This window comes from Heteronotia binoei, chromosome 6 (assembly GCF_032191835.1).
Source record: "Heteronotia binoei isolate CCM8104 ecotype False Entrance Well chromosome 6, APGP_CSIRO_Hbin_v1, whole genome shotgun sequence".
Classification (NCBI taxonomy): domain Eukaryota; kingdom Metazoa; phylum Chordata; class Lepidosauria; order Squamata; family Gekkonidae; genus Heteronotia; species Heteronotia binoei.
In genome coordinates, this window is record NC_083228.1 from 49,481,278 (window position 1) to 49,494,296 (window position 13,019).

A 13,019-nucleotide genomic window follows, 5' to 3' on the forward strand; every position below is an offset into this window, starting at 1 on the left:
TTGTGGTTCATGGAGTGCCCCGTTCATGAACCACAGACTGTCATAAACGTATAGCCATCTCACAACTGTTTTACTCACAAACCAGTTTGGTTCATGAGGGTTGTGAGGCAGTAGAATGGCCCTCTGATGTGCTAGGGACACCAAACTCACAGAGGGACTCTCACTGACTCTTCTCTACTCTCCCACCAAGTTTGGTGAGAATTAGATTCACAGAGTTTGAGTTATGACCTCACAAATGTAAGGGAAAAAGTGTCCAACCCTCCGGGGGATGTGAAGAAAAAGAGTGGTCATTCGGGAGTCTCCTTTAGAATATACAACTTTATTGATATCAAGAAAGAGGGGAGTCGCTTTGCAATGAACTCCTCCTTTCCCCATAGACTGAGGTACTAGGAGGGTACAGCCTATCTGACCACCTACTTCATGCTCCCTCCTTGATATGTACCCTTCCTGTTACATATATTGCATGTGCATTTAAATGTACTTATTAGCTAAGCAGGGTGTGTTGGTTAATATTCATCACTTAATTACGCCTGTGTACTACCTTATAACCTATTAATCTCTTCTATTATTAATTTCTATGGTTGTCATGGCCTGTTCAACCATGTCATTCCTTTTTACTAGGTTGGTTCTACCTTTGATTTTTTACAATGGGTAATGCACCTGTATACAGTTACTAAGCTTCTGTTCCTTAGAGACCTGGTTTTAATATTGAGTTTCTGACTAGTCTTAGAGAAGCATGATGCTACTTTCAGGTTTTCCTAGAAGGGAAGTCATGCCATTGCCGGTAACCTTTCATGTCCTTTGCTGCTTGCCTGTTCCTATTTTCAGGCCACCCCAAAAAAGACTATGCTGGGCATCATGAGCAATCCATGGAGAAAAGCCATGTGGGATGGGGCTGTCATAAGGAGGACTGTTGAATAAGATAGGGGAAAAGCTGGTTTCATCCAATCCAAGCGTTTTTTAAGAAATCAAATGAGTTTTTTAAAAGTTGAGAGGAGGGGGATAGCCTTTTCTTCTAATCCAAAACAAGGCAAAAATGAATATAGCTCCATTCAATAAAGTCTGAAAAAAACCAAATATTATTTGCTTTTTCCCCAGGTGAAGAAAAATCAGAATGTCTGCTTGGGGTGTGGTAGCAGCCAGGCCACCCACCTCAGGCATTGCTGAACTCCTGCTATGCCAATATAGGTGTGATATTGATTTATTGCTGAGCTCCTCCAGTGCAGCTGTCTGGCAATTAGACCACTGCAGCAATCTCTACAAGCAGGCCTCAGATTCAGCAGGAGTTCACAGGAACACAACTCCTGAACCTTTCTGAGGGTTCCCCTGTTCCTCCCCACCTACCTTGTCTATTGAATAGTAGGTGCAGCTGCATAACAATCCCTGGATTATGAAAGCAGGCAGCTTTGCCACACCCCCAGCAGCCCTCATTAACCCCTGGAGAAGCCTGTGCCAACCCTTCTCCACTTCTTATGTAATTTTGGGCGGGTGGCTTGCTGGCCTTTTGGTCTTTTGCTGGCCTGGGGTGGGGATCTAGCCAGCCCAAGCAGGCCTCACTCACCCAGGGCTCTCCTTTCTTGCATCAGGTTGCTTTTGATGGGGGGGGGGCTGGCATATGCTAATGAGTTATGCTAATAAGCTCCACCACCTATTTTTCTACAAAATGACCCCTGTCTACAAGTTCTGCTGCCTGGTTCCTATCAGGATGAGAGACGATCAGCAGGCAGAATACACAAGGATGTTTGCGTATTTTGTATATAGTTGGAAGATGCAAACTAATGTGCAGTTAGGTTCCTTTTCTGCATAATATATGAAGCAATAAGTTTTACAACTCAAATTACTCTTGGTAAACCCACTGGGATCAAAGAAAGGGAGAGAAGTTAAGAATTTGGAAGAGAGTCTGTGGCCCGTGGGAGGATTATTCCTGTGAACCACTCCACCATTTTCTACCCAGACATTGGTAGGTAGGTATAGTTACCATCTTGTCCCACAGCAGTGACACTGCTCTAATGAATAGGGTTGCCAGGTCCAACTCAAGAAATATCTGGGGACTTTGGGGGTGGAGCCAGGATGTGACAAGCAAAATTGAATTCCAAAGGGAATTCTGGCAATCACATTTAAAAGGACCGCATGCCTTTTAAATGCCTTCCCTCCATTTGGAAATAATGAAGGATAGGGGCACCTTCTTTGGGGGCTTATAGAATGGGACCCCCTTGTCCAATCTTCTTGAAACTTGGTGGGGGGAGGGTTTGAGAAAGGGCACTGGATGCTATGCTGAAAATTTTGTGCCTCTAGTTCAAAAAACAGCCCTCCCAGAGCCCCAGATACCCTTGGATCAATTTTCCATTATACCCTATGGGAATCAGTCTCCATACGCCCTAGAGAATAAAGGAGTGCCCAGCGGTCATTTCCCTCCCCAACCCCCACTTTCTGATAACCCTGAAGCAGGGGGAGGGCCTCCTAACCAGTGGAGATTGGCAACCCTATGAATGTAACTCTATATGCATATATCCCTATAAACAAATACCTAGCACAACAGCCCTACCATGCTACCTTTTTTTCCTGTCAAGAGGGTTCTTTTAAATGTAAAATGTAAACTCTATCTCCCCCCCCTCCACACACACACATACTCACTTGTGGCCTGAATTGGCACAGCCTACCTCATCACCATGCTGCATGTAGGAAACAGACTTCAGGAGGTACTTCTAAATCAGAAAACTAGGGCACACTTTCTTACGAACAAGCTATGGTTACCAGTTCCAAAGTTTGGGCTGGAGATCTACTGGAAATATAAATGCTCTCCACAATACAGAGATCAATTCTATTGGAGAAAAATGGTTGCTTAGGAGGGTGGACTCTATGGCACTATACTGTGCTGAGGTCCCTTTTTATCCCATACTCTGCTCTCCCTAGCTTCTACCCCCAAATATCCAGGAATTTCTCAACTTGGGGCTGGTGACCCTAAGCCCTACTCAACAGAGTAGGACTTGCTTTCTGATAAATATTAACAGATTGAGCTATGTGTGACAACTTGGAAGCAAGTTCAGGGAAAAGAATGGACTTAATTTTATTTTAACACATTTGACGCCTTTATATAAACATTTTCTGTTTAAGAAATATATCCTATGCTAAAACTTTGAAGTGTGGTGTACACAGTAAGTTATATTTTTATTTTCTTTATAATGCAGTCTCTTAATAGTTGTGCCAGTTTCTCTCTGCTTAGTGATTTTTATTTGTATTTTATTATGTTAATAATAAGTAATATACCCTTTTCACATCTGTCTTCTTCTTTCCTGCAATCAAAATGATATTTAGATCTAAAAGTGGCAAGAGACTATTTCCTATTATGCTTACAGTGGTTTGTGATGCTAAATTACCCATATATATGCAAATAAAAGCAAATTAGCATCTAAACAGAAAGAACCTCTTTTTAAATATATGCTTGGTAATCATCAGCCCGCTGTATGCCATTACAATAACTAATTTCAATCTTGTAAGTAAATAATGTGCTTTTACATCAAGTTATCTAATTGCCTCTTTTGCCAATACTCTGTGAGAAGCAAAATGTTCCTTCTCCCTATTTCCCTTGTTGTTGCTTCAGAGGAATTATCCTTTTCATTTATTTTTTGTATTTAGGCCCAATTCACATAAACAGAAAGGAGTGTACTCGCTGTCTGAAATACTACGGAAAGTTACTCATAGGTTGCATCAAGATGAGAGTATGCAGTATAATAGGAAATAATAGTTTGTATCATTACTTGTAAGCAGTCCATTAGAGGAGTGGTTGACAACAACCCCACTTGCAAAGTCTAACCTGGAGACCTGCTAAGTGCAGATCAATCACTTCCAGCTGTGTCCAGAAACTGGTTTGATTAATGCACTCCTGGAGCCTGATTTACTAACTTTGAGAGCATTCTAGTCTCCACTTTTAATCACCCTGTCATAGTTACAATCAAGGTGGTATAATGGTGGCTAAAACCTCCAGTTTTCCCCATCCTTTCACTGAATGTTTATGGTTGGATATAAATGGTTGTTTCCTATTCTATTTTAGGGGCCATATTTAAATTATGGGAGCAGAATGAGTACTAATCTTTAGTAGATTCCATCGCATGCTGTTAGAACTGCAAATAACATCAAATCCATCAAACAATGTGGTTACTTCCCTTGTCAAGGTCACAACACAACAAGCAAAGTGGTTATGTTGTTCTAATATTATAGAAAAGGCTTTAGTGGTTATGAATATGAATCACAAGTATATTTTTTAAATTCACATACAGAAACAGTAAAGGCTTGAGGGCTGATGGCTGATGAACGAAATTGCTTTCTGACATGGTAAGATTTGGGTAACAATCAAATTAATATGTTAAATATTCTACCTAAATATGACCATATTTGCAATCCAGTTCATCATGAGTAAAGTTTTTTAAAAGGAGCAAGACTGGCTGTTCTGAAAAGCCACTCAACTGGCAAAACTACTTACTAAAAAGACTGCTTAAGTTGATCTCATCAAGATTCTAACCTGAGTATGGCTGTGACGGATTTTGTGTTATACAATGAATATCAACAACATCCCACACTTCATTTATGCTGACTGAGCACACATCCAACCTAGTATCTAGTGTTATGTTTAATTATTTTGTATATCACAAAGTTGGATTCAGGACATTGTTTATTTATTCATTTATTTAGAACATTTTCATGTTGTCTCTCCAGGAACCTGCCCAAAGCAGATGCTCCATTCTGATTGTATTACCCTTGTACCGCAAGATCTCATACACTGAGGCTCTCCTATTATGCAAAAGTTCTTAGCTTAGAAATAGGCAAGTGGGGAATCTGCAGTGACTTGTGGGGGGCATCTCATTTTCCCCTCCCTCATTGTCTCCTCTTTCCCTTCCCTGAAAGTCCCCACAAAGGAGAGATCCTTTTCCTACTTCATTCTCTCCTTACCATCAAGCTGTCAGCAAGAGGGAAAGTGCTTAAGATGGGGGATGGCAGATAAAGATGGGTGACTGGTGCATGGGTAGTAGGGTTGCCAACCTCTAAAGAGGGCCTAGAGATCTCCCAAAATTACAACTGATCTCCAGGCTACAGAGATCAGTTCTCCTGGAGAAAATGGCTGCTTTGGCAAGTGGGCACTATGTATGATACCCCACTGAGGTCCCTTTCCAAACTCTATTCCCCTGAGGCTTTATCTCTACATTGCCAGCTAATTCCCAACCCAAAGTTGGCAACTTAAGTCCAAAGTCACTCAGGGACCACCGTGCCAAAATAAAGTTTTAAACCTGGGTCTCCCTGATCCTTGTGGGTACTAGCCACTACACTATACATAGCTTTTGTATGGTGGCTGCTTTGAGCAGTAACAAGCACCAGATCTGGGTAAGTCATGTAAGGTGGGTGGCATCAAATTACCTTGCCTCAGTGAGTTTTCTCTCAAAGGCCAAAATAGGCCAGGAAAGGAGCCTGCCTTTTACAGACAGAAAGCAAGGCTTAAAAGCTGGCAGTACTATTGTTGCCTAGCAATGGCTACTGGTGGTATCCATTTTTAAAGCTACAGGTACAGTTTGCATTATTGGGGGAGGGAATCAGCATTTTTTTTAAGTTCTTTTTATAGAGAGCCAGTTTGGTGTAGTGGTTAAGTGTGCGGACTCTTATCTGGGAGAACCAGGTTTGATTCCCCACTCCTCCACTTGCACCTGCTGGAATGGCCTTGGGTCAGCCATAGCTCTGGCAGAGGTTGTCCTTGAAAGGGCAGCTGCTGTGAGAGCCCTCTCCAGCCCCACCCACCTCGCAGGGTGTCTGTTGTGAGGGGAGAAGACATAGGAGATTGTAAGCCGCTCTGAGTCTCTGATTCAGGGAGAAGGGCGGGATATAAATCTGCAATTCTTCTTCTTCTTCTTCTTCTAGTTCAGATTTTTCTGCAAACCAAGGGCTTTTCTCAGTTTGTAGAAAGGGCTCTTATCTCTTCATGGCTCCAGTTTCCAGATTAAAGTTTGTCCAGATTTGGCTACATTGAGAATTAAGTGTATCAGTCATACATTGCTATATAGCTACCAGTTAATTGTCTCCCCAAATCTGTGATTGGTGAAAAGGCTTGAAGTTGGAGAACAATGTTCTCTGTGTTATAGTTGTATTTGAAGAAGTATGCATGCACACGGAAGCTTATACCTTGAATCAAACTTTGTTGGTCTTAAAGGTGCCACTGGACTCAAACTTTGTTCTGCTGCTTCAGACCAACATGGCTACCAACCTAAATCTTAGTTATACACTGTTTGTCAAAATACATTAGAGGAGCTCTGCCTCCTAAAATTTACCAACCAAAACTATCCCCAAATAAATCACAAATCTGCCATCATTGTTAGTATGTTCTTCCACAGAAAGAGGTCCACAGCTGAGCATGTACATAGGTTTTATTCATGTGAAAAGAGATTGACGATGCTATTTCTTTTATTGTACTTCAAACAGATTCAGTTTATTATTCAGCCTCTACATCTCCTTTTACTAATTTATTTGTTCGAGATGTTTAAGTTATATAGTCTAAACTATCCATTCAGTGACTGATATTTTTCCTTTGCATCCACTCAAATCTTTGTAACATCTTAATGCCAGCACACTGAGTCTGTTACATCACTTCTACAAAATGGCCACAAGGTAAAAGTCGCACAAATAAATGTAACTCAGCAGATGACCTTTCCTTGTTGACAAAATCTACAATGTTTTGCGACTGCACAGCTAACCAGGTCTATTTTTGTACAGCAAAGAAATAAAAGTTAAGACCTAAAGAAGTAAAGAATGTTTTCCATCATTGCACAGACTTAGTTTAAAAAAAAATGAACAAAAGCTCATTGGGAATAATGTTTGGCTCATCTCAACCAACATTTGATGCATAATTTAATGAACCAAAGCAAAGAGAATGTCACTTCTACATTGATTTTGTTAGATTTCCTAGTACGGTGTACAAAAAAAGCAATGCCATATCCCCAAAGTGTTATTTCTGAGGAGGTAATTTTATATAACCATTATAAAGAATTTTGAGGCCACATATAAGGCATTAATTTTAGAGACTCTTGAAGACAGATATCTTTTCTGTTAAAGAGGTACATGACCTATAAAATACTTTAGAAAGGAGTCCACAATATGAATTTACATGGCTCATTGCTGACTGAATTGTTCATTGCTTCCTTGTAGAGACTTTATTATGCAAAGGTGAACTACCATTATTTGAATCTGGACTACTGGTTCCCTGTAGCCCCATATAGCTTCCATTTATCCCAATGCCTAGGGCTTTTGATAAATAATATTATACTACAAAACTGCCATGTAAACAAGAATCATGTCAGCAAAACTCAGAAACATACTTCTTCAAACTGAAGATGAACATGTCCAGATGCAGTCTTTGAGACACATTCAAACCACGGGGCCCATTTTTTATGTTTGAAAGCAAAGTTTCTAACAGGTGAAATTAAATTGAAAATACTTTTTATATCAATACAATAAAATGCATACTCTGTAACTCTGAAAGAAGTGCCTATTTTGAACAATCACATTTACTTCCACCATTTCAAATAAAGATCTGTTTACATTATTAACAAACTGATACATTCGTCTCTATTGGTTCCATCTGAAATGCACTACAAACAATTGTAACCAAACCCAGTTAAGCATTTGTATGGTTTTTGTTGTTGTTGTTTTGTATAGATCTGTTTTCTCAGGCACTGGTCTATGACTTTGTTCTTTGAAAGGAATTTTTTTTAATTCCTGATCCAACCCCGTTTCGAAAAGACCTTTTAATGAACATCTTCTCCAGGAAAGGCTTAAGTAACCCCAGCTCTTCAGACCCATCCACTTTGACTAAGCAACGGTTCAGCAGGACGAGACAGTAATCAGATTTCCCAGATAGCTGGCAATTCAAATAAAAAAGGATTATTAGTCCAAAGATCTGGAGATAAAATATAGATAAGTGAAAGCCACATTAAAGATATCTGCATTTATGACAAGTTCACACATACGCACATGACCCCATTTAGGCTTCCAAAGACACAGACAAATTCGTATTATCTCCAGATTACAACATAGAATGTCAGCCTTTTATGAGGTCCATGGACATGAAAACACAACTTATATGTAAGGACTGCTGCTATTGTTGTGGCTGGGTTTATTCTCAAAAAAGTTAATATGAATGATCCCATATTGTTCTGGTTTTCCTTTTAAAAGAGGGTGTACATTTGCTGATGCCAAAAACTGAGCATTTGTGACTTGTGGTTTAATAGTGATTTCACTGTTGCTGACAGGGAAAGTTTAGCAGCCATGGGTCAAAGTGCACTATTGCTACATGTCAATGAGGCTTTAGGTGCTTTCTTTCCCTGCCCTGTTTGAAGGGCAAATAAAGGGTCATAATAAATCCTTTGAATAACAAACCCTTGGAATGGATTAGGCTGAAAATAGCAGCTTACCCCAGCTGACCAAACTGTCTTCAGTGCTTGTCAGAGACCAGACCCAAACAGTGCAATCCTGAGCTTAGTTACCCTTAAGTCCACTGAAGCTGACGGGCTTGGAAGGATATAACTCTGCTTATGACTGCACATAGTCTCTCACATCAACAGTGACAGAAGCAAGGTGTGTTGCTCTGATCACATTTATTTTATTTAATCTATATCCTGCCCTCCCCACCGGATCAGGCTCAGGGTGGCTCACAACATAGAAATCCACAATAGTAAAATAGTAAAAATATACCAGCTATAAAATAATCCATTCAATAAAATTATACATTCAGAATCAGCATTACATATCGTTTGGTGCTAAGATCTAAGTATTATTCCATTTGAGCCGGGGGGGGGGAGGAGCTGCTTGGGGGTGGAAGCTGAAGGACAACCAGCTGTTGCCGGAGGTCATAAACTCTCACTATTTGGTTTCCCTGTATAGCCAAATCAGGAAGCTTAGAGACAAAAGGAAAGAAAGTCATATTTTGTGAATAAACTAGTGAAAGATTTGTGGCAGGATAATGCCAACTCTGATACAATTTGGAAAAACTAGGGATGCCAGCCTCCATGGGCACCTGGGAATCACCTAGAATTACAGATCATCTTCCAACTACAGAGATCAGTTCCTGTGGACTCAGTGGCATTGTACCCTACTGAGGTTCCTGTCCTCCTTAGAATCCATCCCCAAATTTCCAGAATATGGTCTGGATCTGGTCACCCTATCCCACTATCCCCTGCCGGTTGCTGGGGGGACCTGGCAACCCTTAAAAAAACCTGTTGCTTATGGGGAGGTACATCTCCAGTTTAATTGTATCTTCTCACCCACTAATGTGTGCCAGATGAATAACTGAGTGAAGTCAGCTCCAAAAGCAACTGAGGTTTTTGGGCTCTTCGTGTTAAGAGCAGAAGATTACTCAGGACCCATGCTAGTAATGTGGAGCTCTGAGGATCCAGCTTCAAAACATAACAATCTCAAAAATTCTCACCAAAATATCCTATACAAAGCTTCTATATGCATATGTTTTACATTCTTTCTATATAGACCCATGGTGCAGCTGCAACTCGTTAATTCAAAAAACCCTGAGTTTCTGGAGGCATAATAACCAATTAAGGTTTATAACTAATTAATAACAGAACCTTCTTAAAATGTATATTAAAGACAAATAGATAACAGGTATGTTGGAAGAGGAATACAAATGAATATATTTAACATTTCATATCTCCACAATGAGGCCTGTAAGGAAACATGTCTATTAAAAATGGATGAACAGTAATCAATAGTCAAGAAAAAAACAGATTTCTTGTACAAAACAGAAGAGGAATGTTAGAGAAAGGTTAATTGAAAGTTCATGTCAATAAGATAAATGGCATACTAATAGTTTCCACTTGAACAGCCAATATGTTTTATTAATTAAAACATGATAATATCACTGAATATAAAAATCCCTACTTGATGCATTTTGGTATAAAAGCTACTTATAAATCCAACACTAACCCTAAAATTTTCATGAGAGCAAGCTGATGAGCATTAAGAAACCAGCTAATGTGTTCTTTTTTTACACACATTCTCTCTTAAAATGCAATATCTTCCCATCCAGCTATCTGATAAATATTCTTTTATGTAATAGCAGTAAAGTAACATCTCTGTCCTTTTTAATTTCTATTTTTCCTGCCCTGTGTGCCTTTAGTAACTAATATATAGGATTCTGTTGAAATAATAAGACTTCTGTTTGCTTATTTAAAATATTTAAAATGTGCCCTGTAAGTAAAATACATATAACACCAAACTAGCTGTGCTTTAAAATGGTGATCAGTATATTAGTGGTTCAGTATTTAGTCATAGGATAATTGATAGAATGTTAGGATAAGCATTGCTGACCCTGGTTAAAATGCTTACTGAGGGATGCCCCTAATTATTACTAAAGAACACAAGAACAAAAGTCCACAGTCGGGTAGCAAAGAAATATTTGATAGTATCTGAAATAATGCTTTTGTTTTTATTGTCCTTTTGTGTCTTTTTGGTTTTAATGTCTTTTTTTGGGGGGGGGTTGTTTTAACCTGTTTTTATTGGTTGTAAATCACTTAGAGCCTTACATCATAGGGAATAGATGATTCATAAGCTCAATATATTATTATTATATTATATCCAGAAGAGCCCTGCTGGATCTGACCAATGGTCTACTTATTTCATAAAATTGTTCTGAAGATGATATGAATAACAGAGCACTGTGTAATGCACTAGTGATGCAAATTCATGAACAATGTCAAGGAAACTTGCAAAGTTTAATTCCTGGAGTTTTTCAATTTTTTATATTGACTTAAAACTATCAAATCATGAAGTTCAAAAGAATATAAATGAGTCATTACTGTTTAAGTACATATTCCAGAGACTGCTAAAAATAAACAAGTTTCCCTTACATTGTTGGTAGAGTATGTCTAAAGAAATCTAAATGTCCTAAATCTAGAGTAGACTAATAATTTGTTTTTCTTGCTGCAAGTAATGGGCCAGCTATTCACATATAGTGAATCTGAAACTGTGGTCATAATTTTCAGAAATTCTCTGGTCTTTTCTAAATTTTTGTCCATTTTCCTTCATATAATACTATAGATGTGATATCTTTCTATCATCAGATGCATAATGTTTTGTTTAATTATATTTCAAGTCATTAACATGTGTAAGTAAATAAATATAAATATAATGAATAAAAATTATTAAAAGAAAATTGTTTCAGTTAGCAAACCAGCATTTTTCATATCAAACTATTAAATTCCTATATTCAAAACCTGAATCCCTGGAAATAAAAAATTGGAATGTTCTAATTTTAGCAGACACACAAAATTCTTAATCAAGCAACTCGGATATACATTTCTAATACAGATACTTTAAAAACCTTTGATTGTAAGATTTATGTTAAATATGTTTGATAAGACTTATATTTAAAACAGTAACAAAATTTTACAGAAATCACATAACATCTGCATACATAAGTATAGTTTATTACTTACCGTAGAAGAGACAATAGGGTAACATCTCCGTATTTGCATTGTTGAGATGAGGATAATTAATATAACATTTAGCCTGAAGAGACTGCAAGAAAAACTCATATTAATTTTATATTTGTTATAAATTGCCTTTGAAAAGAAGTTCTTATCCAAATCTACTTTTTGAAAGAAAAATGGCTAAATCCAATATATTTACCTGATCATTTCTGGGATTTTTTTTCACTTGCAATTGTAAATGGAATTACACAGTTGTAGAACAACATTCCTTATCTTTCTCACAAGTCATTTTCTAAATGACCATTTTATATTAAGAGTTCAGGAACAAAAATGTCACCAAATCACATTTAAATATGACTAATTGGTTGCTGGTTGACTTTTATTCTTGCTAAGTGAAAAAATGGCAAGGGCACATCCTTGTTGCCTGCACAGAACTACTCAAGTGACTGGACTGAAAAGGTTGCCATTAAAAGCCCTTTAAAAGCATTCACATCTGGCCAGGATCTTTTTGTGATACAAATTGTCAAAAGTCTTAATGTTAAAGTACATCAACATGCACTGCAGTACTGGGGGGTGGGGGGGGGAATCCCAGGTCATTTCCATTTATTCTATTAGATACAGAGAAACAATTTTATTTTACATTGTCTGATTTAATTTATGATTTGTATTTTTATTTTCTTGTGGGTGCTCATTCATTAGTCATCACATACAGTACTAAATCAACTCAAACTCTAGGTCTGCTATGAATTATGAATACTTTCTTGGTCTCATCTTTAAAAAGAGTTTAAACAGCTTCTCAGTTAAAGCAGATTTATTGTCTGTTCTTAAGGAGTTTAACTATGCATTGAACAAAATATTTTAAAATGGGCATGGTTCAATGAAGCCTCCTCTTTTTCTGATCTTGCAAACCTTTTCTAGCCATGGCATGTCCAACATATTTAACATGGAGGCAATGGTTCCTGTAATAGTATTTCTGGTAATTATAAAAAAATTAGTTCCAAAAACTTTCATTTCCATGTATTTGTTGTGGATTAGCCAGACACAGCCAGCCCCAAAGAGGCAGAGGTCTCTGAGGGAGAGCAGACAGATGAAGAAGATCCCAGTTCACAGTTAGTTGAGGGTGATCTACTGCAGAAAGCTACTGCAACCTTGCCAAGCAGCAGCTCACAGTCTGACAGTAGCTTCCCAGATGTTCAAGCCCATGGCCCAAAACCAGAGAGTGCCCCACCTTCCACCTCACCTCCCTTGTCCCCAGAGCTATTAGATCACAGACAAAAGAGAGTCCATCATGAGAGGTAGGAAAAGAGATGAAGTGCACAATTGGCAATCCAAAGACACCTGGGTCTCAATAGTAAGGAGGACAGCACACACACCTACATAATGCAAACCAGCTGCAAGGTATGCATCTCTCCTATAAAGGGTGGGGAGGAGACAGGCTGTGGAAGCAATGCATCTAATGGCTTCTGCTCTTGCTGCCACTGACTCTGCCTTTGAACCTGGACTAGACCTCAACTCTTGTATTTGCCCTGAACCTGCTTCTGT

General features: G+C 38.5%; 1 protein-coding gene across 1 annotated transcript; it reads right to left on the reverse strand.

Annotated features, from left to right (window-relative positions):
• Positions 1-7,694: 7,694 nt before the first annotated feature.
• On the reverse strand, positions 7,695-11,593 carry NPS (neuropeptide S). The gene is made up of 2 exons (XM_060240832.1): positions 11,484-11,593; positions 7,695-7,897 (listed from the first exon to the last, which is right to left on the reverse strand). Exons 1-2 carry the CDS (start codon positions 11,580-11,582, stop codon positions 7,718-7,720), a joined length of 279 nt encoding a protein of 92 aa, XP_060096815.1. The 5' UTR covers positions 11,583-11,593; the 3' UTR covers positions 7,695-7,717.
• Positions 11,594-13,019: the final 1,426 nt, after the last annotated feature.